Source organism: Centroberyx affinis, unplaced genomic scaffold, assembly GCF_046629955.1.
Source record: "Centroberyx affinis isolate AG114_WGS23_722 - 3 ecotype Tasmania unplaced genomic scaffold, CSIRO-AGI_Caff_v1 ptg000240l_1, whole genome shotgun sequence".
Taxonomy (NCBI): Eukaryota; Metazoa; Chordata; class Actinopteri; order Beryciformes; family Berycidae; genus Centroberyx; species Centroberyx affinis.
This window is the reverse complement of record NW_027278925.1, coordinates 132,806-160,358: the sequence shown is the minus strand read 5'-3', so window position 1 is coordinate 160,358 and position 27,553 is coordinate 132,806. Positions and strand designations below refer to the sequence as shown.

At 39.7% G+C, this 27,553-nt stretch overlaps 1 protein-coding gene across 1 annotated transcript; it reads left to right on the top strand.

Moving 5' to 3' along the window:
- Positions 1–26,564, top strand: col21a1 (collagen, type XXI, alpha 1). Its single transcript, XM_071543701.1, has 29 exons — positions 1–122; positions 5,268–5,395; positions 5,677–6,237; positions 6,854–7,019; positions 7,100–7,328; positions 8,367–8,540; positions 10,251–10,328; positions 11,555–11,638; positions 12,931–12,993; positions 13,554–13,607; positions 13,703–13,756; positions 13,867–13,920; positions 17,790–17,843; positions 17,948–18,001; positions 18,086–18,139; positions 18,905–18,958; positions 21,234–21,278; positions 21,500–21,553; positions 21,668–21,721; positions 22,566–22,619; positions 22,848–22,919; positions 23,438–23,473; positions 24,093–24,137; positions 24,586–24,618; positions 24,705–24,851; positions 24,988–25,042; positions 25,127–25,318; positions 25,424–25,501; positions 25,594–26,564. The coding sequence occupies exons 2-29, from the start codon at positions 5,299–5,301 to the stop codon at positions 25,779–25,781; spliced, it is 2,883 nt and encodes a 960-aa protein (XP_071399802.1). The 5' UTR covers positions 1–122; positions 5,268–5,298; the 3' UTR covers positions 25,782–26,564.
- The last annotated feature ends 989 nt before the right edge of the window (positions 26,565–27,553 follow it).

Sequence of the window (27,553 nt, the reverse complement as noted above, 5' to 3'; positions counted from 1 at the left end):
GAGAAACATGTGCACTGCTCCCCAAATACAGCTTCTTTAACCCAGGAGTCTGAACAGCATTGATCAGTGGCTCTCAATGAAAGGATTAAGGGAAATTCACACAAGGGCTTGGACGCTGACCGGTAACTTTTTGTTTCCTTTGTGTCATTTTTGTAAGGCAACATATTTCTTAATTTGTATAAATGCTGTTGCATGGCAGTTGTGTTGTGGGTGGTGTGTTTTTTCATGCATAAAGATACAGTTTGTCGTACTTGCTTAATCATTAGACAGCCAAATTCAGAGTATGACATGCTGTGGAAAATTGCAAAGTAATAAAGCTGTTGGGGTGATTTCAGTGCAATTATTTTTTGTCGCTGCGCAATGTGTTGTAATATGTTAGCACTTTGTTCAGATTCTCAGTAGCTTTGCACTGTGTCACAGTTTACTCTAGAGAAGTGTCCTAGAGCCTGTGCTGCAGCAGTTGCATATTGAAGACATTAAGCACAGTTATCAGTCCCTTGTTTGGCTACTGTCATGCAAAGAATGAATGGAATCATTTCAAGAATTTTTCCTGGCCATTTGACTACTCGTAAATGGATTTTTCTTTCTCATTGCTTGAATCTGTACAAGCATATAGTGCAGTATGAACACCATAGCGTTGCATGTATTGTATTCATATATTTTTATAGATGTGAGAAATGCATGTATATGGAGGATAATTAATCTGTGATTGGGATACAAAATATAAAACATCTAAAAGTGGGACATGCTGGCTGGACAACTACGGATAAGACCCCATAAGTTAAAGAGTTACAAGACGTTATTTTATTGTTTTGATTATTGGAACTGATTTCAATGGAGAACTGAAATAATATATTAGCTTTCCCTTGTTGTTTGAAGAACTTGGCAGCAATCAGTTTTCCGCTATCTTGGCAAAGTTACAGTACACGCTGAACAGCAGTTGTTGTTTTTGGAAAGGAATAACTTTGTTTTGCCAAATTTACAGATAAGTATAACATGCACTAGTTGATGTTTTAAATGTAGTTATTAAGGTCTGCAGTTGCTAATTTTATAAAGTCTAAGTAGAGACACTAAAGAAATAGGTGTAAATAGTTTTATGGTTTCTACTATATGAGGAAAATGTGACATTTGAAGCAACCTGTAAGTCGCAAAACATATGGTCTGTTATTATGGTCAAAATCTATGGTGTGTTATGACTCAATTTCTCCCATCCTAAACCACTAAAAGGTTATCTGGTGAAATGGGAGGAATCAGCTGTTCAACAGCTTCCTGAATCCCATGTCCAGCTGGACCTAAACTACCAGGCCTAGCATAAATCTTATTCATTTTGCTATGTATTGCAACAAACAAGAAGATATACTCAACCCAAAATCCCTAGGGATTTTGATGTCATGTTTTAGTTAAATTCATTGCTAAGATGTCTTCCTGAAAGTGTTAAAGATGGTTTTCAAGGGGGATTATTTAATACCCTGCATACCAACCTTACAGTTCTGCCATTCCGTCATCATGACCAAGGCCTGGAGCTATAAAGTGTCTGCACTGCCCCTATAACGTCAGAGGTCAATGACTAGGCTGTAGTGTAGAGAAATGCCATATGGAGTATGGTACTAACCTGCTCAACAAGTGCACTGGTTATGTTTTTAAGTTTTGCAAAATCCTGCGTGCATTCCTATGTTATGCAAGATTTTATTTAGTCTACACAGGAAAGTGTAATGTTGCATTTTGACAACTTTATCGTAAAATGACAATCAGTTTTTTATTCCTGGATAAAGGTTGCTTCCCTTCATCATGACTACATGTGTTTGGTCACTGTCCACAGCCGGAATTTCACTGTCTGACGCTATAAATGAATTCCATGTGGCTTGAGCGGAGGTGTAGAAATACTCAGTTTGGGGAAAGTCAGTAGAGGGGAAAGTCATACGGACTGGACCCTGCCAATGAGGGGTTTTCCAACAACCTCCTCCAGCACTCTATCGGGGAAAAATCCCCGAGAAAATGGACTGCACAACCATGGCAGCTTAGCGCCTCGTTGAGCTGTGTTACTTCAACTCAGAGTTTACATGGTGGAAAAATTTAGTCATGTTAAAGATGCGACCCCTCTTTGGCTGTACAGCCACAAAGACACTTAAGAAGCCAAGGGTTATATCTTGGCCACTGTCACGTTGACCTTTACATGTCACTATCAGAAGCAGCAAGGTTTATGCATGTATGGTCAGTTCCTATCAAATTCCTTCCACAAATCCTGCTTCGTATGCAGCATATCTGTTCCTCATTTACGATTGCTTCCTTTCACAGTGTCAGCAGTTTCTTTCTTTCACATGTTGGAAACTAATGTAAAATACAATTTCATAGGGCAGCCACAGAGAAACGAAATATGACCAAATGTCCGCTGTCTACTCACATGCAACTCACTTGCTGATTCTTGAGTGATCAGAAATGCTATTGCTGTAGTTGACAATCAATCTCTGCAAATGTATACAACTCATTCAAGCATTTCACTGGTTTACCTAGTTCTTAAAATTCCATTGCATCTCTAATTTCATGAGCATGGATATAACCTCCATTATGCTGCAGGCTGTGATGTTACATCTTGTTTGCAGCACATGCAATGGTCTGATTGGTCACCTTTTACTGAATTGAACTTGGTAGATTGCATGCATTTATGTACTGTGATGTGCAATTGTTTTGTAATTGACATTAACTGGTGTTATAGGGCAAACCCGGCACTTTTCCTATGTTGTTCTTGCCTTGATGGTGTTCTTAAACTAGGGGTGGGATTTTTTTTTCATGGAGTTCACCATATAATTTCAGGCTGGGTCTTTTTCGTTTAACATCTAGGACAAGATTGAATGTTCATGTTCTACTGTAACCAAATCCATTTTTTAAATACAGTGCTTCAGAGTACTTTACCATCAACCAGCTTTGTATGGGAAAGGGCGTTTGGATCTACATATACGCTAACAGACAAGTTCAAATGCACAAAAGTAAGATTGGAGATGACGCTGCAGTCTAAAGACCTAAGAGTTGGAGTGCAGTGCTGATTGTATCAACAGGGTGAAAATGCAATCCAAGAGAAGCAGTTCAGCTGGCGCAGTCAGGGCTCAGACACAGGGATTTTGTAGGGCAGGTTCAACAAGGGCACAAAGCTTTAGGGCTGGGCACAGGGCATCTGTTAAGGAGTAGGACAAGTCAGTCACGGAAAAGAAAGATGGTTGTGGAGCAAATACATCAGCAGGAGGAAGTGGTGAGGTGTACTGAGGCTGTCTCCCAGGCAAAGCAGGGTCAGTGGATAAATTAGGAAAGTGTACAGGGGAAGAAAGTTGTCTGGAGTATTTTGTCAGGGTGTAAAATTATCCTGTGATACACCTGGTGACATAACAAGGTGCTTAAGTGTCTATTAGTAGCAACTGAGAGCAATCGGTTGGAAATTATTTAATCAGCTGATAGGTAGGACGATATTACAATTGGTTTAACCGTGAGGGAGAAAAGAAAAGTCTAGGAGTGAAGCTTTTCTGGGCAGGCATGCATATTGTAGACCAGCCAAGGGCAGGCAGAGGTTGGCAAATTACAGTAGATTTGAGGAAACAGCTGATAATCCCACAGGAAACAGTGAGCCCTACCTTAAAGCCAGACTTGGTGTTGTGGTCAGAGGATACACACGGATAGTGTATTTTGTGGAGCTCACCGTGCCATGGGAGGATGTGGAAGATGAGGCTTATGAAAGGAAAATGTTTTGGTGTTCTATGGCAGTGGAGGTTGAGCAGTGGGGTTGGAAAGCTGGAGTGTGCCCTGCGGTGGTTGGGTTTGTAGCAAAGTACAACTTAACAGTACTAGGTGAATTAGGCATTTGTGGGCAGAGCTTGAAGCAAGCGGTAATGTCTGAAGCAGTAGTGGGAGCCAGTGAGTGCCTGTGGTTAGGCTTAATTCAACATAATATTTGTGATGGGATGTGCCCACTTGACAACCCCAATGACATACCCACACTCAACCATGTAACATTTAGGTTAGGTGGTTAGTGAATAGTGCTGCCTGTCTGATGGTCCTGTACCCTTGGATTATGGCATGAGATTGCTCCATCACATCCTGTGTATTGGTAAATTTAAGGAAAACAATTTGCAGTATAACTTCAAAACTTATGGACTTAAATGATCAAGTCTCCTCCAGTATTTTTTTACTGAAAATGTATAGGCCCTACTGACAGTTTATACTACCTACTGTAGCTTTCAGATAGAGATTTTTATGTTCATAAATACTGACGCTGTCTTGTCCTCTAATTCACTTTGGATCTGATTCAGACCTTGACATAAGTGCCATGCAGTGGTGCAACAAGTTGTTTTTTATGTGTGTTGTCCATTGTACAATTTCTAACCTTGGAGTTCCACACAGAGCTATGGAGCCTCCTTTAAGATGCACACTTCAGGTGATGAAAAATGTAAACCAAGGTGTGTCCACTTTCATATTAAGATAGACAGATTCTGACTCTGACCCTTTCCTTATGCACCCAAAACCTGCAATATATCGATCAGTTTCCATCAGTTTCCTGGTGTAAAACAAGAAATCTGCATATGAATAAATGCCAGAGACATCAACCAGGATATGAACTCACAAAACCACCAATAACCAGTAACATTAAAATTAACCAAATCTTAGAAAAACAATCCTAACAATCTCAGTGCACTGAATCCTTAATTGAATACTTGGAATGTGCTTTTAGCCACAAACTGTCTGCTGTCCCACCTTATATCCACAGTCATGCACACTCCTACACTCATTGGGTGAACTTTAAGGGATCATCAAAAGAGACAGCACAACCAGGTCCAACAGAGGGTGCCAAGAAAGCATATTTGCTAAGTTTAACAAGACTCCCTGTGCCTGATCTTTTGATTTGTGATTTGCAGAGCCAGATCACATAGTCGACATCCCTCCTCCGTCCGGATGTTGTGGGAATATCTCTGGTCTGTCTCCCACTGCGTGTCACAGTTCTTAAATGTCGATGAACAGATGCACCAAAGACTATCTCTATATCTACTGATGCAGGACGATGCACAACCAAGGGCAGTTTCCATCGTGTTGTGGGCTTTACACTCAAAGCCTATGGATACACTCAAAGCCAAACTGCGACCAAATATCTCAATAATGCTTAACAACAGTCTGAGGTGTTAACTCCTGTCAAGGCAAGAACAGCATAGGGCCTACATGTCACAAATGCTTGCATTGTCCTTTCGTTTTCACTGCAATACAAAGCATGTGTTTCCCTTTCCCTGTAGGTGCACAATTGGAACTTGGTACTGCTGCATAATGGGTTACAAAACAAGATCCATGCATTGTGTCTTACAATGTCTGTGCTTCATGCTCCTCCATTTGTTTAGTACAGCACAAGATGAAGACTTAAGAAGTAAGAGTGCTTCTGTCTTCATTTTCTGACACTTTGTTTATGCTTGTTGTTCATACATTACTTTTACTTTACGTTTACTTTCAAATACATACAACTAGCAAAGGCGAGTACATGTACTGTAATAGCATTTTCTTTAATACAACATTCTGTCATTATGTATTCCACCCAAACTCTTTATGATTCTTGAGAATACTACATATGAGCAAGAACAATGGTTCTTTTCCATATTTGAAACCATTATTTCACACCGGTAATTTGGCTGTATCTTGTGTCTCCTTCAGGTTGTAGGACTGCACCATGTGATTTGGTCTTTATTCTAGATGGCTCATGGAGTGTCGAGGATGTCAATTTTGAAATAGTAAAACGTTGGCTTGTCAACATAACCACAAGCTTCAATATTGGACAGAAGTTTACCCAGGTTGGAGTTGTCCAGTACAGCGATGATCCCGTCTTACAAATACCTCTGGGGAAGTACAACTCCAACAAGGATCTCATCAGAGCAATGGAATCCATTGAGTACATGGGGGGAAACACAAGGACAGGGACAGCCATTAAGTTTGCTACAGACAAACTGTTCGGCCTGTCTGAGCGTGGCCCAAAAGGCATTGCCAGAATTGCTGTTGTCCTTACAGATGGGAAGTCTCAAGATGAGGTTTTGAAAGCAGCAGAGGCAGCAAGGAAAAAAGGAGTAATTCTGTTTGCAATTGGTGTTGGGTCAGAGACAGAAGAGGCCGAGCTGAGGGACATTGCAAACAGGCCATCTTCAACTTATGTGTTCTCTGTTGAGGACTACAAAGCTATTTCCAAGATCCGTGAGGTCATACGACAGAAATTGTGTGAAGGTAAGAATCTTTTTGATCAACGTCTGAGGCTGAATGTTTTCTTGTGCTTTTCACACTTGTGGTATTACAAGCTGCACTGGATTTAGTTGATAAGTTTGGTATTTAGCAGTGCAGGACAAAGCTGTAGATCTAAAGTTGTAGTTGACAATAAGCCCCCCCCCCATTGAGCTGAGGTGAAGCTATACTTTTTAAGTCTGAATTGTATGAGCATGGCGTTTAGTGGCGACATAACAACAGCAATTCAATAATCATGGTTATAGCCTTGTTGACTGAAATGTAAAACACATATTTCCCAAAGCAAAATCCATGCAGACTTGTAAAGAAAACAAGGGTTGCTATGTGAAAGCAAACAACAATAAGGAAAACTCTTACTCTACAACTTTCAAAGGTCAAACATTATTGTCATGACATATCGGTGGTAGCTCTCTCTCTCTCTCATACCACTCTGTTTGCCATTCCCTTCTCTCTCTCTCTCTCTCTGTCTGTCTGTCTGTCTGTCTGTCTGTCTGTCTGTCTGTCTGTCTCTCTCTCTCTCTCTCTCTCTCTCTCTCTCTGTCTCTCTCTCTCTCTCTCTCTCTCTTACTCTGTTTGTCTGTCTATTTCTGGTTCTTTGCAGAGACTGTTTGTCCATCAAGAATCCCTGTAGATTCCCGGGATGAGAAGGGCTTTGATATTCTGTTGCATTTGAACATGGCCAAAAAAGCAAAGAAGACACAGGGGTCATTTTATGGCACTAAGGCCTACGAAGTGACATCTCGTGTTGACCTGAGTGAAACTACAAGGTAATCGTCAATATATTTAATTTTTTCTACATCATCATCAATGTATTCAAAGTTGACTCCTTTTATACTTGGTCCTTAAGGTCCTTATTCCCTGATGGCCTGCCTCCATCTTATGTTTTTGTGGCCACCCTGAAGTATAAGGGATCTATGGACATGGAAGAGTGGGACCTGTGGAGAATACAGACGCAGGACGAGAAACCTCAAATGGCGGTGACTCTAAATGGATTTGACCACACTGTCATGTTCACCACGACCAGTAACTCACCCAGTGGCACTCAAACGGCTATTTTCTCACAGAAGACAGCAAGGGTAAATTAATACCATATAATATTTGGCCAAAAGGAGATGCTGCACTGTTACTTTGAAAATGTCTTACTGTCAATAGATTCTTGCAGGTGTATACATTAATTAGGTCTGTGATTAAATGCTCATGACTTGCATCAGCTTGCAGTGGCACCTTGTCATCACAAATATCTTTGTTCCAACAAGGTGAAGCTTTGTTTAGTATTTGTTAATGTCAGATTCCAAAGGCCTGGGAAATTATGACTATTACAGATGTAGCTAATTTAGGCCTTTTAGACCCCAAAATACACAAATCAGAGGCCTTGTCAATCAACTTATTAAATAAAGAGAGTTTGAAATGTTCTGAATACTATGCCCCAGCCCTTGTCTGTAATTAAACTTGTTTACTAGTGTTTTAGGCAGATAGAACAGACCATTTCCACTGTAGTTTACTAAAAGCTGCTTTGAGTATATAAAATGCAGTTTTTCTAGGAAAAAAAGACTTGTGGGAGTTGATCAATAGTTTCCATGACCATAATGGCCCTAAAATGCTTCCACAACATTAGGTCACATGGACCCCATCCCTCAATCTGGGTTCTGCATACTGTAACCCAGAAATTTGGTGTCATACTCATCTGGCCCAAACTTTATAACATATGATCAGGAAAACTAGTTGAGAAGCTAATATTCCAGAATATTCTCAATCTATGATTTATAATCTTGAACCATCACCAGTGTGCGTTGTTCACACCTATTAAACTATCCCAGTCGTTAGTTCCTCCTACTCCCTGAACACCAACTGCAGCACTACACACTCCCTCCACTCAGTCAGTGACATCTCCATGGAGTCGTTCCACTGCAAATTATAAACTGTGGGGGATTTGGCTTTTAGTTGCGATACTCCCTGGCTTTAGAACACTTATCCCAACTTCCCTCACCCCACCCGCTTTTTCCTTTTTATTTTAGCCAGACTGTTTTGTTTTTTCTTTATCTCTGTATCAGCATATTGCCATGGTGTGCCGTTGTGTTAATGACAATTTCCCATTCTTCTTTTTATGAAAAAAGAAACTGTTTGATGAGAAATGGCACCAGCTACGACTGCTGGTCACTGAAGAGGATGTTACTCTATATGTTGATGACCTAGAAATTGAAACTCTACCCTTGGAACCACCTGTCGGTATTTTCATCAATGGAAAAACCCAAGTTGGAAAATATGTCAAAAAAGAAACAACTGTACCAGTAAGTTTATCAACATCAACAACCCTATTTCCAGAAATAGAAAGTTGCTTGGTTCATTCATTTAACAATTCAACTTAACTATTGAATCAGGGCACAACTTATTTAACGCGTAGTTTCGCTTCAGTACTGACATATTTCTTGAACACAGGGATGTCAGCATCACACAGTTTACTACTGTTGTCTCAGAAGTGTGCCTAGCACAGTGGATAATAAATCCTTGGAAAAATGCACATTTTTGTCCACTAGGTCTTATTAATCTTTGTTTTATTTGTCTCTGGTAGTACTTACTGTGCCAGAAGTGCTGAATATGTAATAAATCATAATTATGCTGTGTTGTAATTTGCTTTAAAGTAGCTATATAGTGTGTAGTTTCTTGTACGTTGATGCAAATTCCTCACTACAACTTAAATACAACATTTTTATGCAATGATAAACTGAGAGTAAAGAAGGAAAACTGCAAGCCTCACTGTTTTCTGCACAATACAGCATTTTATTCTAGCTATTACTATGATGTAACACCTTTTATTAGATTATGAAACAATAGTATAAATAACCATTTAAAACACCTTAGACACACATGAACTCCATTACACAGTTTGGGCATTGTTGCAGTTTTGACCATAATGGTAGTCATAGAAACAGAATAAAATGAAGTAAAAAGAAATGATGTGGTCATATTTAGTGCCTCGTGCAAATAACTATGGATATATCATAGATATATCCTAGAATATCATAAATACAATCATCATAAATACAATTTAAAATAATTCTGGTCTATTCATTTACAACATTACATTCCATAGGAATGCCCAATCCAGACCCTCAGTGGAGAGGGTCTGCACAGAAAACCTCTGTTGGTTTTAAAAATCATAGTCAATCAAAGTCTTTTTTGAGACTTCATTGCTTTCACTTTTCCTATGCCAACGATTATGTTGACACATTATAGCTGTGGATATTAAAATGAACCACAATTTGATAGTCAACATTATTGTGTCCGCTGATCCATTGTTTTAGAGAACATGCATTTTCCCACAATTTGCCAGAACACAAAGGAAGGTGTTCATGTAGGTAAATCATCTCTGGATGAACATGTAATCACACTCTTAATGGGGAACAGATTTTAATTTGACCTGTAAAACCAGAACGGGCCATAATGGCAATTCAAATGACATTAGATTAGCGTGAACCACCCAGGCCCTGATACTCTTCTCAACACAAATACAGGTAACTGCTAAAATAAAGGAAATGAGGAACATAAAGTATATTGAAAACTTATGGGGTGCATTTTCCTGGCATGGTGTAGATCCACTCGATCCCTGAGGAGAACAAGCTTGAGCTGGATCTCAGATAACAAGTACCACCAACATTAACAAAACACCAACTAAAGGATTTCTCATGGAAGAATGGAGTCACATCCTTCCAGAAGACTTCCAGATACTGGAGCTGTTGTTGGCAATTTGTGGTTGCTCAATGCCCTATGAAAACACTTATCTTGAGGTTTCCTTTATTTTGGCAGTAATGCAATAGCAATTTCAATTCATTAGTGGGAGAACGCTGAGAAAACTGAACTAAACATTGCAAAATTAGCCCCAAAGCACCATTTGTATGTTTGTTTAGCTTGTTTTGAATTAATGTTTTGAACAGCTCTTGTTGTTGTTGTTTTTTTTTTATAAATTTAACCAAAATTTGTTCATTTGTGATTTTAATCAGTTTGAGATTCAGAAACTCCGCATCTACTGTGACCCTGAGCAGAATAACCGAGAGACTGCCTGTGAAATACCTGGAGTTGTAAGTACAAGACCTTGTTGTTTTTCAATCAATCCACAAGAAACAAAAGGTGATCTTTTTGTACTGAAATGCGCGACACAACAATATTGTTTCATCATCAATTAACTCCACACCTTTTATGAATTTCTTGTATGTAACATCTGTTTATGCATAATATAATATGGTGGAGGAGGACCCATGGCGCAGCTTCAAACATATTGCACTCAGTATTATTTTATTGTCCCCTGGCTCTAAGTCTGTTTGTGAAGCAGTGGCCCATTGTTGTGTTGGCTTGGCTATTACTTTAACCACAAAGCCACTGCCAAATTACTGCTTGTAATGCAAGGCTGCTGGATATAAATATCGGAAGAGACAAGATGAAGCCCAAAAATACAAATATATGTCAAGTCCTCCTGCTTTTCCTCTTTCTCTCTGCCTTCCAATGCTTTATTTACAATGAAATGAAATGAAAGTTCTGTCATAAATTTCCATTTGAGAAGGGGTAACCAGGTGCCTTTATGGCATAATCTCACACCATGTTTTTTCCAGGACAAAAAGATATTTAGCTTGCAGTATAAATATTAGCTGGTGGCTTTGCTCATTTTCAAAGTAACCTACAGTTTCATTTTGAACACAGGAGGCAATATTTGCATTGTCAAAAATGGTTCAGTTCTGCTTTCATAATTGAAGACAATGACAAATTCCTTAAAAAGACTTAAAAAAAAAGATGGTATGATGATGATAACTGCAACAATACTGTAACTGCAGTATTCATGGGGCGCAGTTCAGGCTTGTCCCGCCCCTCAGCGTTCAGCCAATCACCAGCCTCTTCTGAGCCTGACTGCCAACTGTGTTAGCCAGCTTAGCACACTCACACGGGTTACTTTTCCATGCACACCACTTATATGATTTTAATGCAACTCTGCAGTGAAGTCATCGGCCATATAAACAATTAATTTATCCTTTTACGGATAGTATCTACATGTATATGCAGCCTTTGTGCCTTGAATTTCAGGATACATTTTGTGAAAGTTACATATGAGCAACAGAAATACCATGGGAGCAATATGATTGCACTTTATGACAGGAAGGAAATGATTTATGCTCTGTGTAGCCTATAGCAGATGAGTGTGTTCTTCATAGGTCTCTTGGCTAGAGCAGAGCTTTGCACACCATGTGCATACCATGTGCACACCATGTCTAGTCTTGCCTATTACCTATAAATGCTTCATTTTGGTTCATTACAGTGCTCCAACAGTCCTGATTACACTGAGCCAACTGAAGAACCCTGTGCTTGCCCTCCTGGACCCCCTGGACTTCCAGGCTTGAAGGTCAGTCATTAAAGCCTGTGATCTCTTCATTTAATGATGTTTGCAATGGCTTACTACCAAAGTTCAAGCACAATAGTTTTCTTGTTTTGATGTTGTATATAACAACATCTTGTTAATAAGGTTGTGCCACTGAAAACTATGTGACAAGCAACACACACACACACACACACACACACACACACACACACACAGTTTGTCCCTGGTTCAACCCAGAGCTCTGCCTCTCCCTCCATAGCTCTTCAGTGTTAGGACAATTGGTTAAATATTTACTTTAAACAGTGGATCGTTTGTTGATAGTGAAGGAGAGGAAAATAATTTAATCTTAGAAGATGATGATTTCACTAATATGTGTATCAGCTCAGGAACGACAAAGACAGTTGGGAGACAGACCCAGAGCTTAGCCTTGAGCAGAGGTCCTGCTAAATTCCCTAAACACTGCTGTTTTTCTGACTCTGATTATTATTGTGTGATGAGTTTGAGGTTGCTCCTCACCAGTAGGTCAAATCTAATTACAGCCTGTACAGCCTATAAACATTTTTTTTGCTGCCAGAAACAGTATGTTCTGGAGGTTTTAGCACTTTTGTCTTTTTTCCAGCCCAAAAATGGACATTTGCCTGCTAAACTCTGCTTACTACACAAAAGTACATGCAAATTGTGGATGCGATAGATAGCCTCTTTTGTACAGCAAGGCAAATTGGGGCTTGCCATTGTGAGTAAGGCTCAGTTAGTCCTGTTGATCCTGTAGTACTGTGCTGTTTGCTTGAAGCAAAGCAGACTGCAGCCTAAGACAGATAGAGGTTTCAATGGAAATTTACTGAAACCGGGAATAAAACCTATGTCCCTCTTTATTGATTACAGGGTATCAACCAAATAATGGCAACATGCCCAGTAGTGAAAGCCTTTACAAAGTACCTTAGCAACTAAACTCTTTATGAGATAAAACATTACATGGTTGCAGGCATGTTTGTGTTTATAAGGTCAATGCTATGCTTTTACTACATTTAGAAATAGATCCAAAATGCTGAGAGCATTGCTGGTCTACAGATGTTCTTTATAACCACACATAGTGCTCAAAATTCAGAGCATCTTGTATTAGGTAAATTAAGCTTGCTCAGCATGGCTTATGGATTAATTAAATCAACACTCTATGCCTGAGAGAGCATGTTCTTACCAGGAATGTTTTTAAATGATGAATTAATTTACGCTGTCCTTGGAGTCCTTGCATGATTAACAATGGTTTACAAACATTTTCTTTTAGAGACACATTTTTTACTTTATTTCATTCCCTTTAGGGAGAAGAAGGAAACATCGGCAAACCTGGTCAACCTGGACCTACTGGTGCTGATGGTAAGCCTGTGAGTACTACATAGTTCAATATACAAACATACATAACCACCAGCAACACTGCCACAGCATATCCACAACGGCTCATCTCAGGAAACACTAACACTTCTACATTTTAATTCTGTGTGGTAAGGACTGCTGCATATGTCACTTATAGATTGCATTCAAATCCAGCTCCATGTTACAGAGAATAAAACAATAGAATGAAAAGAATAAAATCAATCATCACTCTCCTGCCACTGCAAGTAAAAATACATTCAGTGCACATTCAGTGATTTTCTCTTTGTGTAATTTTACTGTGTTTGCCAGTGGGCAAATTAGAGGGAAAAAAGTCAGTGACAGCGTCATCTCTGGTTTTACTTATGGTGGCAGCATTGGCATCGGAGGAACTGATCCAAAACCAAAACCATCTAAAAGTGAACCACATGTTCTACACCATGCTCACAAACTCTGAAGCAGAGTCCATCCTACACCCTATAATTACACTGACAAAGATGTACAAAGAGTTGAAGGGATTAATATTTTTAAGCAAGTGCATATCTCTTAACCTCTCGTCTTTTTAAAATTTAAGGGAATCCCTGGCATTAGAGGGAATTCAGGACTGCCGGGTCCACCAGGAACAGAGGTACAGCTATTATTAAGTATCTACCTTACCTTAAAATCACTGATGAATATTCAATGTAGACAACTCAAAGCTGCTTTCCATGTTCCTTCTGTTAGGGGCCACGTGGGGCAAATGGGTACAAGGGGGAGCAAGGGAGGCCTGGTGTTTCGGTAGGAAGGTTATTTTTGACACAATCAGTTTCATTATCATGCTAAAGCACTAATTTGTTACTTTGTGACCACTGAAAACATGGTCTCTTAATACAAGTCTGTTCTTTCAGGGTGAGAGGGGTATGCCTGGATTACCAGGACCACTTGGCCAAGCAGGTGAAAAGGTGGTGATATTAATTATTCAAATAAGGCAACTGCATTTCTGCTCAATAATATAGTGTCTTTGTTAAAATGTGTATGCCACTGATGGTCTTTCAGAGTCTTTTTTTGGTTATTGAATAGTGTTGGTGAGCTAGGCACAGAAAATGAGTCGGTTTGTAGTGGATGAATGCCTTGACCGAGAAAGAGAACGATTTCCATAGAAATTAGTGACAGTTAAATTGCATGAAACCCACATTAAATTGTACAAGTAAATCTTCTTTTATGAGACAAAATGGAAATGGAGTAGGAAATTCCTACTGTAGACACACCAGACTGTCTCAACCTAGTAACTTTATGTTACTTAGGTTTTATGAATATAAAACCAGTCCCCTAAAGCAAGGAAACAAGGTACAACTTGTACATTGTGGGACAAGAGCACTTTGCACACCCAGTATGAAGGCCACACAATCACACCTGCAGGGCTAATAAGTGCTTTCCGTTTATCACCAGAGGGCTTTTGTCACCAGAGACTCCCCAGTTTTACCTTCTTCCCCTCCTTAAGGGAACTGGGGTTATATTCACAACCTATCATTCCTGCTCAGTGAGTTCAGGAGGTAGGACTTCAATCAGACAGAGAACAAAAGATTACACCCCTGGAGACCCCACAGAAAGGACAATGTGTGCCACACTGGGGACCGTTAGTTCCGAGTAAAATCTCATAATGCAGTGAGACCCATTTTGTTGCAGCGCAGACCACCTGCTCCAATATGTCCTTAAAGTCAGAATGAAATGAAAAATGACTTTTTCACCTTGTTAAATGGCCAAAAAATTACAAAACATTTATTTTTATTTTATCTTTATATCAAAATCCCATTACGCTGAATATGCTATAGATACAGTGTGTCTTTAGTGATTACCTCATTGTGAACCAGCAGGTGTAAATAAACATTCCAACCAATGATACCATTACAGATTTTTGAACAATCACCGCCCCTTCCATCAAATAAAACTGCCTTTCTCGCCTTAACTGATATCCCACTAAACTCATAGGTTTACACTTTTTAATGATCCCAATGTTATGTCCTGTCCCAGTATCCTGTACAGAAAATACATCAAAATAAGGAAGCAAGATTGTGACTTTAAATTGTGTCCAAGAAGGTATGTAAATGGACCAAAATGCTACCTGGCAGCTCAACATCTTTCACGTTCTAGGCTAAGAGCTTCCAAAATCCATTGAGACAGCCTTAGATGACGGCTTGCCCTTGGTTGGATTTGCAGTTGCTTTGCTGGATTTTCTGATTACATGGCCAGAAAGCCTAGTGACATGCCATAGGCATACACAAATGGTACACAGGAAACAAAGCAACACTTTATCACTTTTTTTCTCTCACAAAAAAAGGGAAGAGGAGAAAAGGCATCCGTAACAAGGTTCAGTTCACTTTTACCCAGGAGGGACACTTGGAGAAGCATATTCCGGTTCTCAGCCATGTGCATTTTCCCAACACACAGAATGTGATGTAACACTCCCTTGTGCCATAATCCAGGGTAAGCAGTTAGACACAAACCCAATTTAGATCTCAAAAGAATTACCCCATAGGATTATCCCTAGTTCTCAACATTACCCAATCATTTCTAAAATCTCTATTGGTTTCAAAAACAATTGGTAAATGGGACAGCAGCCCTTCTCGCTCCAACAGCCCACTCACAAGTTCAGATAGCATATTGTGTCAGCAAACAATTAGAGCTAAGCATATGACTGTGTAGCAGCTGATACTGCAATACCTGCTGGATAATGTAACAAGGAAAAGGTCAATATTTCTGACCTCACACCAATGGTCAAATGCACGCCATGTTGCTCAACACAATCAATGACCCCACCAACCAAACACCAACCAACACACAGATCAAAACAGCACATCTGCATCAACAAATTGACCACTGACCCCTTTTTTTTTTTTTTTTTTTAAGTATATGAAACAATATGAAAGAAGCACAGCTGAACCTGGCACCTGGCTCCCCCGCAATTCAAACCCAAGCCAATAGCCATTTTACCTTTAAATTATTCCTCTCAGGGGCCAAGTGAAAAGGTTCCATCCAAAGCTCTGGCCAAGGTAACCAAATTTCTCCCTGTGCCTGGTTCAACAGGTCTTTGCACACCGGGAGGCGTGCATGCAGCACAGCAATTATCTCTGGGAACCGAGGTTTCTTGGGCCAGCAGGGAGCTACTTGAACTTGAATATTCAGCCTCTCTTGGTGCCCCCTCTCCAGCATGGACTGAATCAGCTCCACTAGTGGAAATGAAAGTAGACTTGGGTGTGCAGTGTTTCCCAACCCAGTCCCTAAGGACCCCCTGTCTTGCAAGTTTTTGTTCCAGCTTTACTCTTGCACACCTTTTCTAATTAATGGCAACACATTTTCATGCTAGCAATGTGCAGGTAGATCTGTTTCTACTGCTCAACCAATCAGTATTAAGCCCTTAATTGGATCAGGTGTGCAAGAGTCAAGATATAACAAAACTTGCAGGACGGGGGGTCCTTGAGGACTGGAGTGGGGGAAACTGTTCCTAGTAGTGCGTCCTCATCTTGCAGAGAGAATAATAGAGAACAGCGGGTGTTTTCTTTGGACACAAACAGATTTACATCTACCTTTCCAGATCTTTCCCATAATGAAAGACCACCCAAGGGTGTAGTCTAATTTTCCTGGCTGGATCTTCTAGACAACAGAAATATGAGATGTCTGCTGTATTGAGTCAGGAGTGCATGTGTCAAGGAGAGGAGAGGAAGAAAGGGTGTTAGCCACTACGCACCAAGTGGCTATCCTTACATGTGCACAGCGTTCAGGATACTGGCTCATGATCATTATTGTCTTATTCGGAATAGGCTGTTTGTTTGTGTTATTGACCCTCACGCGAAGGGTTTTATGTACCCACAAAAAACTTAACTTCTGTTTCTGTTCTCCTGAACAATGATTTAACCTCACTGAAAGATGCTGGATCTAAACCACATATATGATTTTGATTTATGGCTGCATAATATGATCTCTTTAGGACTTTCCACCATGATCTGAGTTGCCAGCGGCTCACATTTTATTACCTTACATAAATTGCTATTGCAATGCCACGTGTCATCCAAAAAACAGAAAATATTAATGCCTGCCATGATAGAAGGACACAATTCAGTTTCATCTTCACTTTGAGAAGACGTGGAGTTGCCAAGGCTTACTGCCATGTTTTGACTACATAATTTTACCCACTGCAAAATTGAGCTTGCGCAGTCCGTGAAAACCAACGGCAAAGGGGATAACATGTTTATGTGTCTCAGTATCTTGCTGTTTCCATGTGCCAGCATATAACAGAATACTTGAGTGTCCTGAATATTACTGGAATATTAGTGAGCATGCATGCATAGCCATTGTCTGTGCACATTAGGGCAATTTGCCTTGGCAAATTGACTACTAAAAATGACTACTCTGAAATGACGGACCATGAACACAAAGGACTCTTGTTCTTTTACTGTCCATCCGATTAGGCTCAAATTGAGAGGCACTATTTGCAATTTAAGATCATTGTCTTTTCACATTCAAAATGATATGCATATAAAGCCAATGTTGTGGTCCAAATAGTTATCAAGCTCACTGTCTGATTGGCTGCACATTTGTGATTGTATCTGGGTCTGTGAAGTGCTCTTGTCCCACAGTGTTCAAGTTGTATCTCCGGAGCTGAGTAAAGGAGACCTGTTGTGAGCGTTTTACCTTATATATTACAAGCATGGACGGTATTTTCAGATTAGTCGCAGGATTCTAACTCGCCTGTATTGAATTACCGGGATTGTAAATTGTCATCACAAGTGTAAATTGCTGTCTCATGATTACAAATCTTTTTGACTGTTCCCAGGGCTCAGATGGATCCCAAGGAAGGCCGGGGTTACCGGGAAAAGATGGCCAAGTGGTAAGGGTGTCAGGAAATTATCATTAATGGCTAGTAAATAGCGTAGTTACTGAACATGAGGCAAGAGATATAATCATTTAAACTGGATCGCATGGTAATTTCAGGGAGAAAAAGGAAGCATAGGACCCCCTGGGCCACCAGGATATCCAGGAGAGCCAGTATGTATACAAAATTCAGAATCATATGTTGAACTTATTTACCATTATATATACAGTCTATAAAAGCATTTTCTCTCATTCTAGGGCTTAACCGGAAGAGATGGAAAAGAGGGGATTCAAGGGAGACCTGGTCAAAAGGTCTGTTTGTTATGACTAACAGTATGTTGCAAAGCTCACTCAGGGATTAGAGGAATAATAGAAGCATGAGCTTGGCTTGGCATGTACATTCTCAAAATACTTCTGTTCTCATAAGGTTTGCTGTTGATGTTTGGCAACCATGGAAATGTAGACTTGGAGCATTATTGTCCCCTCTTGTCTTTTTTTCTATCTCTGATATATGTTTCCAAGCTTTCTCTGACAGTGTTTGTAAATATAAGAGCAGTTTTTCCACCTTCTAGGTACATAATAAATCCAGCATTTCATGTTCAAAATTCAAAAATTACTAACTGCATGTATGAAATTGAGGTCTTGGGGCCTGAAGGGTATAACTGTCATTCTGGGCTCTTGAGGAGAGCTATTTGGTAGTGTGAGTATCTCTATTTGTGTATTAATATGATGTCATTATCATTTTCAAAATATAATTACAACCGTTTATCAAACTTCCACTTCACGTCCACTTTTGTTTGTGGCACTCATGTAAAGTTTGCCAAAACCCACTTACGCCCCTCTGGCTCCAAGCTCTCAAAATGGTCCCTGCACTTTCCTGCTATATACAGTATGTCCACTGCTTGTTTCAGACTGGACTAGATACAGAGTTGATGCTGAGTACTGATACTCATATAGCATACAGCATACCGTTTTTGATGCTTGTAACTCTGTGTGCCAGAAGACGCATCCAATTCAACATAATGCTCAAATATCAGCTGTCTTTTCACCAGTTGTTTTTCTCTCTAATGTGTTAAGGGAGAAGCTGGTGCAAGTGGCATCCCTGGTCTTGATGGAAGGGAAGGCCATCCTGTGAGTCACAAACACATACTCATTCACCATGTTTCGCTTTTTGTAGATTGCTTGTGTTTTTGCTATCACCTTGCATCTCAAGCTGGGCTACTATGTCAAGGCTTTATCTACATTTTGAGTTTAATTGTATAAGTGATATATGTTATATGTGTTATATATAATGCATATACCAAATATTATAAATATTTGCACAAATATCTGCACAGAATTTTGCAATAGGACAAAAGTATACTTCTATTTACATATCAATTACCCTGAATTAAACGCAAGAAAAGGATGATACTGTTAACTTTATATGTATGGCACTTCAGAATGTTACAGTGCTTCACAGAAAATAAAACAATAAAAAATACAAACCCATAAGACGAAGAAAGAAAATGCTAGACATGAATTACAGAGATACAGAATTACGAGAGAATAGAATTACAGTTACAGAAGAATAGAATAGGCAAATACAAGAATAAAGTAAGAAAAAGCAAATGATACAAAAGCTTGTCTGTAAAAGGTGTTTCAAGATGTGACTTGATAGATGACACAGATTTGCATGCATTATGTTTTACTGTTGTAACAATGAAGTGTGTTTAAGCAGTAACAGGCATGAGAGTATTTCTGACAGCCAGGAAATTAGGGGTATTTCCCCTCCAGTTCATCTTAGGATAACCCTGTTATGTAACTAGCAGGCTTAGGCTGTAATCTAAGGCAGTGCAAGTTACTGATTGAATGTTGTGGTGTACTGGTGACGGTGAATTTGTTTTAGGAAGAAAGTGTTTCAACTGGGCAGCCACCCCGCTGATCATGAATATGAGCGTTGCCCAAAAGCTTTGTGATGGGTCTACAAAAGATGAGTCAGTTGCTCCACAAGGCTGTAAGCCATTTTTTTCCACCAGAACAATAGAGAGAGCAATGTACTCAAGCAGGCAGGATTAGTACTGTACCTTCTCGAGTCAAAACAAGATCAAGTCAGCAATTTACTGTATATGCCCCTGTAGAGCGACTTTTTGACCCATAGGCTGAGTGGGGGAGATCTGTCTGTCTGTCTGTCTGTCTGTCTGTCTGTCTGTCTGTCGTATCCATCCTGCATGCTTCCATGTTACTCAAAGCTCTGAGCCAACTGCCCAAACATCTGCACCCATTTATCTTAAAAAAAAAAGGCTCTCCAAGGTAGTTTTGCTGGATGTGCTCAACCTCATAAAATGTCAATATATTAAAGTGTTCATTTATAAATGAACATTTACTTCCATGCTTTTTCCTAGGTGCATTTTAAACATTAACTACTTTTTGTATTATTCATTTTACCAGCAAATAAAATATTCTGTGCACTGCCCAACATGTAGGACATATGGTCCATCCAAAGATCATCCATTTTGATATGGCGATGAAACATTAAACAGTAATACTGTAGTAGCGGACAATGTGATATACTTTTAACAAAGGGCTGCACAACACATGGAGGCCTTCAGCAGCGACTTAGTTTGTCTTCAGCAAACATTATTATTAATGTTATTGTTTTGGGGAGTTATTAGATTTGCCTATGTCTATGAGGAATTTGCACCCAAAATAGCCCAAAACCACTTTTCTTCACTCTATGAAGTGAAGCTTATCCTTCACTGGGACTTGTAACATTTTGGTAGACATTTCTTAATAAGCTTGAGGTGCTGCTCCACCACCCCAACAATCAACAATGTGCAATCAGTTGCTTCCATTAAGCATTTGGCAAGCATCGTCACCAGCACAATGAAGTTATTATCCCACCACTGTGACCGGAAGTGAATTGGAACCCTCTCTCCCTTCAGGCAGTTTTTAGAATCAATTCAGAGCCATTGCATTTGAAAACATATGTTTTTATTTAAAGATGCTATTTCTACTGTATCTTCTGAACCTTTGACAGCTTTTTTTTTGTGCTTACAATAGACCATGCCAAACATACGGAAATATATACTGCCCTGGGACTGTATAAATATTAGAAAATGAGAAACCTCATGAGCCGTACACACATGGTCTGAATGATAAATGTATATTTTGCATATTGTTACTACTAGGTGCAGTAGTCCTTGTTTAGTTTGTTTTGCATAAACATAGCATATTTATTGACTAAACACATTTAGATACATGATTTTTTTTTTTTTTACAAACTTCACCTTCCTAGGATGAGGATATGGTAAGAAAAACATGAGTGTGCTTAAATTCTGCAATGTTGGATAAATAGGAAGTGGCATTCTTTGATGCAGTGGTGATCTACAGTGCAATATGATTGTCTCTGTTTCCTGGCTCCTAGGGCATGCCTGGCTTGCCTGGAATAGCAGGCCTGAATGGACTAAAGGTGAGCTCCTGTCTTGATAACAACATCTTTGTCTATAATTCCCATGCCTATTTTCACCTGCAATTGCACATCTGAGAAAGATTCAGGTCTTTATGATTATGTTAAGGTATAACACTAAAGGTTATGTACATGAGAAACTAATAATGATGAAAACTGTGGTCAAGATTTGCAAATCATTTTGCGTCCTACAATAATGTTTGCTGAAATGATTCTAATCTAAGGGGGAAGCTGGTTTGCCCGGACCAAGGGGCTTCAAAGGATCAACTGGACCATCCGTAAGTTAATTACTGTTACAGTAGGCCATTTATAAATAAGTTCATTTTAACCATCTACTGCTCAAATGTTAATAGTTGAAGAGTTACCAAGAACATTTCCTCTCACCCCTGCAGGGTGAGATGGGTTTACCTGGAGCACCTGGTTCAACAGGATCAACTGGACCCAAGGTAACGCTGATCATTCATGCCTGTTAGAAAAGTCAGAGGTAATGGCTACCAAAAACACAGGAAATACTGATCTTAACAGCACATGACCTCCAGGTCCTCCTAGGCAGGTATAACAGTCTATATCATACAACTGGTGTATGGTGCAACTGAAACAAAAAGGTAGTGTATTGTACAGTGTTATTACTTATGGCTTGCAATCTGTATTTGCAATGCTGTAGTTTGTAATCTAAGTTTTTCTAACCGAAGAGTATACTGAAATGCATCAACAACTGCTTGGGTCAGCATTGCATGGCCTGTTTTGTTTGGTCAGTGTTTTCTGCACTATTATAAAAGAAGCTTAAGCACAACTAACGATCTCTTGGCCATACCGACGATGCTAAATTAAGAGATGATCCAGCCCTTCTGCTTTCGTCAGTGGAATTTTAGTGGAAATGTAAGCAGTCTGGGCTTGTCTGGTCTGGACGCTCTGTCTCCCAATCACTTTTCATTAGCTGATCTGCCGTTAACGAGCCAATGTGTATTGGTAAATGGCACAAGAGTGAAATACTAGTTTATGGACATGCAGGCGATGCTTTGATTTTATGGCCGGGCTTCAAACTGCAATTACTGGAGCATGTTCAACTGGAAAAGAAAGCATACGACTAGACACAGCTAAACGTCAAGCTACAGTATAACTAAGCCTCATGAAGTATGCTTACTGTGTTGCATACATCAATCAAAACGTATTATGGTAAGAAAGTGAAAACACCAACTGCAGTCCAGTGGATGACATAATGCGGTTTGAATGTTATTTCATTGATTATGTTCTTGAACATAACTAGACATGTTTTATTTCTCAATAAAGGGGAGCAAGGGTGAAAGTGGAGACCCAGGTGTATCCGGGAAACCAGGACCCAAGGTATGTTTGCATTTAATTAATCAAATATGAATCAGGTGACATTATGTCTACCTCTAATTTAAATAATTGTAATAATTTACTCAAACGTTACAGCTGCAATTGAATATGCTTGTTATGTAGAGTATATTTACTGTGCATCCAAGAAATTCTTCCCTTTAAGTTATGGAGGATCTAAATGAAGTGTACTCTTGTTTCTAATGCATGGAGTTTAACTGAATGGTATTACAGGGAAATGCAGGTGAACCAGGCAGAGCAGGTCAGCCGGGACACCCAGGCATGCCGGGCCTGATGGGCCTCAAGGTATTTATACTGTCAACTTTCTCCCAGATTTTCTATTCTATTCTATTGCATTCTCTTGCAAACAAATAAGTCTTTAGTGAAATTTAGCAGTACTGCACAGGTCAGAGTTAATCCAGTCTAGTCAAAGAGATAACTAATGTGTAATGGTATTAATTACAAACTCCTATCCTTGGAGTCTCACAGCTAACCTATAAATATATATATATAAATATAGATAATAACGACTTGACTACCATGTCAACGGCAGAGTTACATCTCAGTCAGTTCATGAGATGAGACAAAGGCTGTAGTTGTTTTTTGTGCCATTTTCAGTTTTATGTTTGTTGAACTTCGCATAAAAGAAGCTTTAGCATGCAAACAGTGAGTTTGTATGCAAATGTATAAGTCTTGACTGTGAATTGTAATATAAAGACCAATTTTTTAAATATTTTCTTCTGGGTAAAATATTTTGAACTTATTCTGTTATATGTCTTACCACGCAGCATAGATGTGTGATCCATGTGCTTGTGTTTCATCAGGGACAAAGAGGAAATCAAGGCGAAAGAGGAGAGGAGGTAAGATTTGAGACAAAAATACATTGACATGAAGCCTCAATAAGTTTCACAGGTAGACAGATACTATGAAATCTCAATTTTATTGACAGAACTGTAAAGAAGTAATCCAGTAATAGTCCAATAATAGATGGAATAGCAGTCCAAGCAATCTGTACGTACTGTAGCTAGCATACCTTTTATATCATGGAAGGAGATCTTGTCCTTGTGTCATTTAACATAGAAATCAAGATATTTCAAGAATTCAGTTGAAATAAAACCTGACTCATCAAGTACTGCATGGTTTTGGAAAACATGAATGGTAGATTCTGGCCTCTGCTAAGTATAATTGGATGTTTGGCTTACTACCGTCTTCCAACGCTCCAATTACATCAAATTGGATCCTCAGCTCAGTTCAAAGTCATGAAAGCAAAACCGGCTATGGTTTACAAATGGGGAAACTAGGAAGTGTAATCATGTCTAATGGGAATTGTATCACTGTGTTGCATTTTAAACTGTCATTCGCCATAAAAAGGCATTGATCCTCATGTTTTAAAAGCATGTTATACATACATTTAAACTAAGCTCTGAAACATTCATTGCATGTTGCTGCCATGAGATAATGTAATGATTTTCTCACCAGGGAATGAAAGGTGAAAACGGAGAGCATGGTCGGCCAGGGGATCATGTGAGTTTCTTTTGATCAGCTTTGTTTGATGATGAAGACTCATGAAACATGGACACCAGCGTGTGACTGATAAAAACACTAATATGTGCAATATGCTTCTCTCGTGCAAATGTTTCATTTAACACATTTGGAAAAGCTGGATGCAAATAGTTCACTAAGATATCTTATGTAACTATACTGTATGTGTTTTAGCAAAATCCATTTCCATAAAATCCATCCAATTTTTAATGGTGGTGCAAGTTTCAAGTTTAAAAAGAAAAGAAATACAGGGAAGTATTTCAAAACACTGGCATACATCTGGCAATCCAGCCATGTTCCACAGCACTGAAGTTAAGTAGCCAAACCTGAACAGCTGTTTATATAGATGAGGAAGTGGAACCCACTGTTTTTCCAAGTATTCCACTTGTTACATTCATTTTTAATGAGCTTTAATCATTTTCATTAACAGGGCTCTACTGGTCCAATGGGACAGAAAGGAGAGGTATGTTGGGCTGACTGTGTCATGTGTACCCCGTCCCGCCTGTATTATTGTGTGTACTGCTAAAACTGGGTTTGTGTTTGTGCCAGAAAGGGACAGCAGGGGAGCCGGGACAGAGAGGCCAAGGAGGTCAAGAGGGCCGGTCTGGACAGCCAGGGCAGGTGGGCCCCCCCGGCCCCCGAGGACACGGCGGGGACACTGGCCCTCCTGGCCCACCTGGACCTGGAGGAAGATCTGTATGTGTGCTGCCCATTGTACTACTTACTATGCTGTTGATAGTTTTTTATCATCAAGTCATATATATTGAGTGTCATATTGAGGTGGCCATCTACTGGTGAACCCAACCAACACTTTTACATTTTTACATTAAAGGGCAGTGAAATGTCAGAAGAGCACATTCGGCAGATTTGCAGAGAGATACTTCAATGTGAGTATGGTTTGGGTCTGATTGATGATCGATTTCTGTGTTTTCACCACTTATCTAAATGCTCTTCTGTGTGTATGATCCTAGCGGAGATGCCTTTGCTGTTGCTGAGCAACCAGCAGAGCAGCTGTGCCAAATGCCACACTAGGTCTGGCTCTCCTGGTCCCCCGGGCCCATCCGGGCCCCAGGGCCTCAGGGGTCTCCCTGGGCTTCCCGGCCTCGGTGGACAGCCAGGCCACCCAGGGCTTCCAGGGCATCCTGGGATTGACGGAGTGAAAGGTAAGACCAGTGTTGTATGGATCAGTATGCTCACAACCCATGATGCTGTGTGTGTGCATGTGTTATTAAAGATATCATGCAACATGCCCTTCTTTGTGTTTGTAGGAGACCCAGGTTTCAAGGGTGACAAGGGGAGTCCTGGTCGAACAGATATTGGAGACCAAGGGCCACCCGGGCCTCCTGGTAAATAATTTGGCTATGAATCAGTTTTGTCACTCAATGCATAGAAATTTTTTTTTGACATGATCATGACTTTTTATTTCTTACCTTCACAGGTCCAATGGGTCCCCATGGGTACAGTAAACCAGGTCCTCCAGGTAAGCCTGGACCCCCTGGTCAGCACGGAGTGGAGGGTAAAAGAGGTAACCCCGGCATCCCCGGCCAACCTGGGGTGTGTCACCCATCCATGTGCTACGGCAGCATGATGAGGCGGGATCCCTACAGCAAAGGGCCAAACTATTGAAGTAGCGCAACGTCAAATACAGGCAATGAACCAGTCTAGAGTTGATGTGGAACAAACAGCAATTCTCAGGAAGATCTCATCTTTACAGTTTCTCTCTGTCACGGAAACAAAAAGTACCTCTTTTAACATGTGCTATGTGAACTCATTAATCCAAAAGAATTTGATCCTTTCTCACATTGTCTCTGTTGTAAATGTGTTTTATTATCTAAATGTCCTTGAACACGATTGAGGTTTTGATGGTTTTAAGAGAATTAATTGGTTCCATTTGATAGTGCTCATTTGAGCGCTCAGTACTCACAGACCTATTATGTCCTCTCTGGTTTGGCAGCAGGCCTCACTATGGGCAGTGTGGCTGGTACTTTTTCCCATATTGCCCCCTGGTGTTGCTTCTTTGCATGTTGCTTTCTAACTTCTCACTCAGCACTGGGTAGGTATGTTTAATTAAAACACATCTTCCCTGATCTATTAATTCCATGTTCAATGAATTATGTAGCCATAAATGATGTCAGGAATTGGCATGTTTTCAGCACAAAACTGTGAGTTTGATTTCTGTAACTGATTTGACCTGCTGTATGCCTGTGTTCCTAAAGCATTCAGTTAGACTGTTTAACTCTTACTGTTCTAAGAAAACCTTTCAAAACAGCTAATATGTATCACTGAAGAAAAATCAATAAACGTACTACATACTTATAATTTTACCCCTATTATAATACCCATTCATCCACATATGGTACTCAAATTAGGAAGTCAAATCTTTGATATTTCACCATCAAAGAATAGATATGCTGGCATTTTAGTTAGATATTATATGTCATTTATGTGCCCAAGCCTTACCTTCCATTACTGTAGTAGGTATTTTATTGTTATTTATAAAACTGAGTAATAACTGTGTAATTTAGCAGTGACATTTGTTAAGCACCTTGTGTGATTTTATTATTTTGTGTTAGGGAGACTTTTGTATTGATTGTTTTTTTTTTTTTTTACTAGTAATTAAAACATCTTTATGATTTGTGAGTAATGTTTTTTCAACTTTTTCAATGCTTCCAACTTTGTGTTTCAGTTTTATTTCTTGATCAACAATTTCACTTTTCCCTAAATGTGTGGATGGTTGCATATGTTTTTTTTTTGTTTGTTTGTTTTGTTGTACTGCAGCTTCAAAAACAGTTAATTGCAATGTCAAGGAACAAAACCCAGATCACCACCTGGGTCTTCCTCAAAGAGACACAACACTAGGAAGCTTGGAGAAAAGGGCAGGTTCAGTGAAGTAACTGAGAGAGAGAGAGAGAGAGAGAGAGAGAGAGAATTTAAGTGTGTTGACATTGTACATTAGATGGCGCTATGGGGTAACACTACAGCATGTCTGCGAGTTACACTGGGGAAAGGTGTATTTTATTTTATTTATTTTCATTTTGGCCTGCAGCCACCCATCAAATGGAAACCTTTGGCTGTTTATGTTTTTAATTAGTGTATATCACAGTTATTTCGACATACTCATTGCCGCTTTGAGAATGCAGTCTCTACATTAAGACTCTTAATTGGCTTCACATTTATTCCCCATAGTTTTCTCTCTTTAGCTCTAATTCTGCACCGCATACATAGGCTACTCTAACTTGTCGGAAACATCGGACTAAAGCCCCTGTGTTTACATTTATCAATAATGGCCAATAACCAACTCCCTTTGAAGAGTCTTTAGTTAAACAACTGACACATCCCTAATAAAAAATCACTATAATAATCCTGTAGGGGCTTACAGTGTGTCTTTGGTAGGCTAC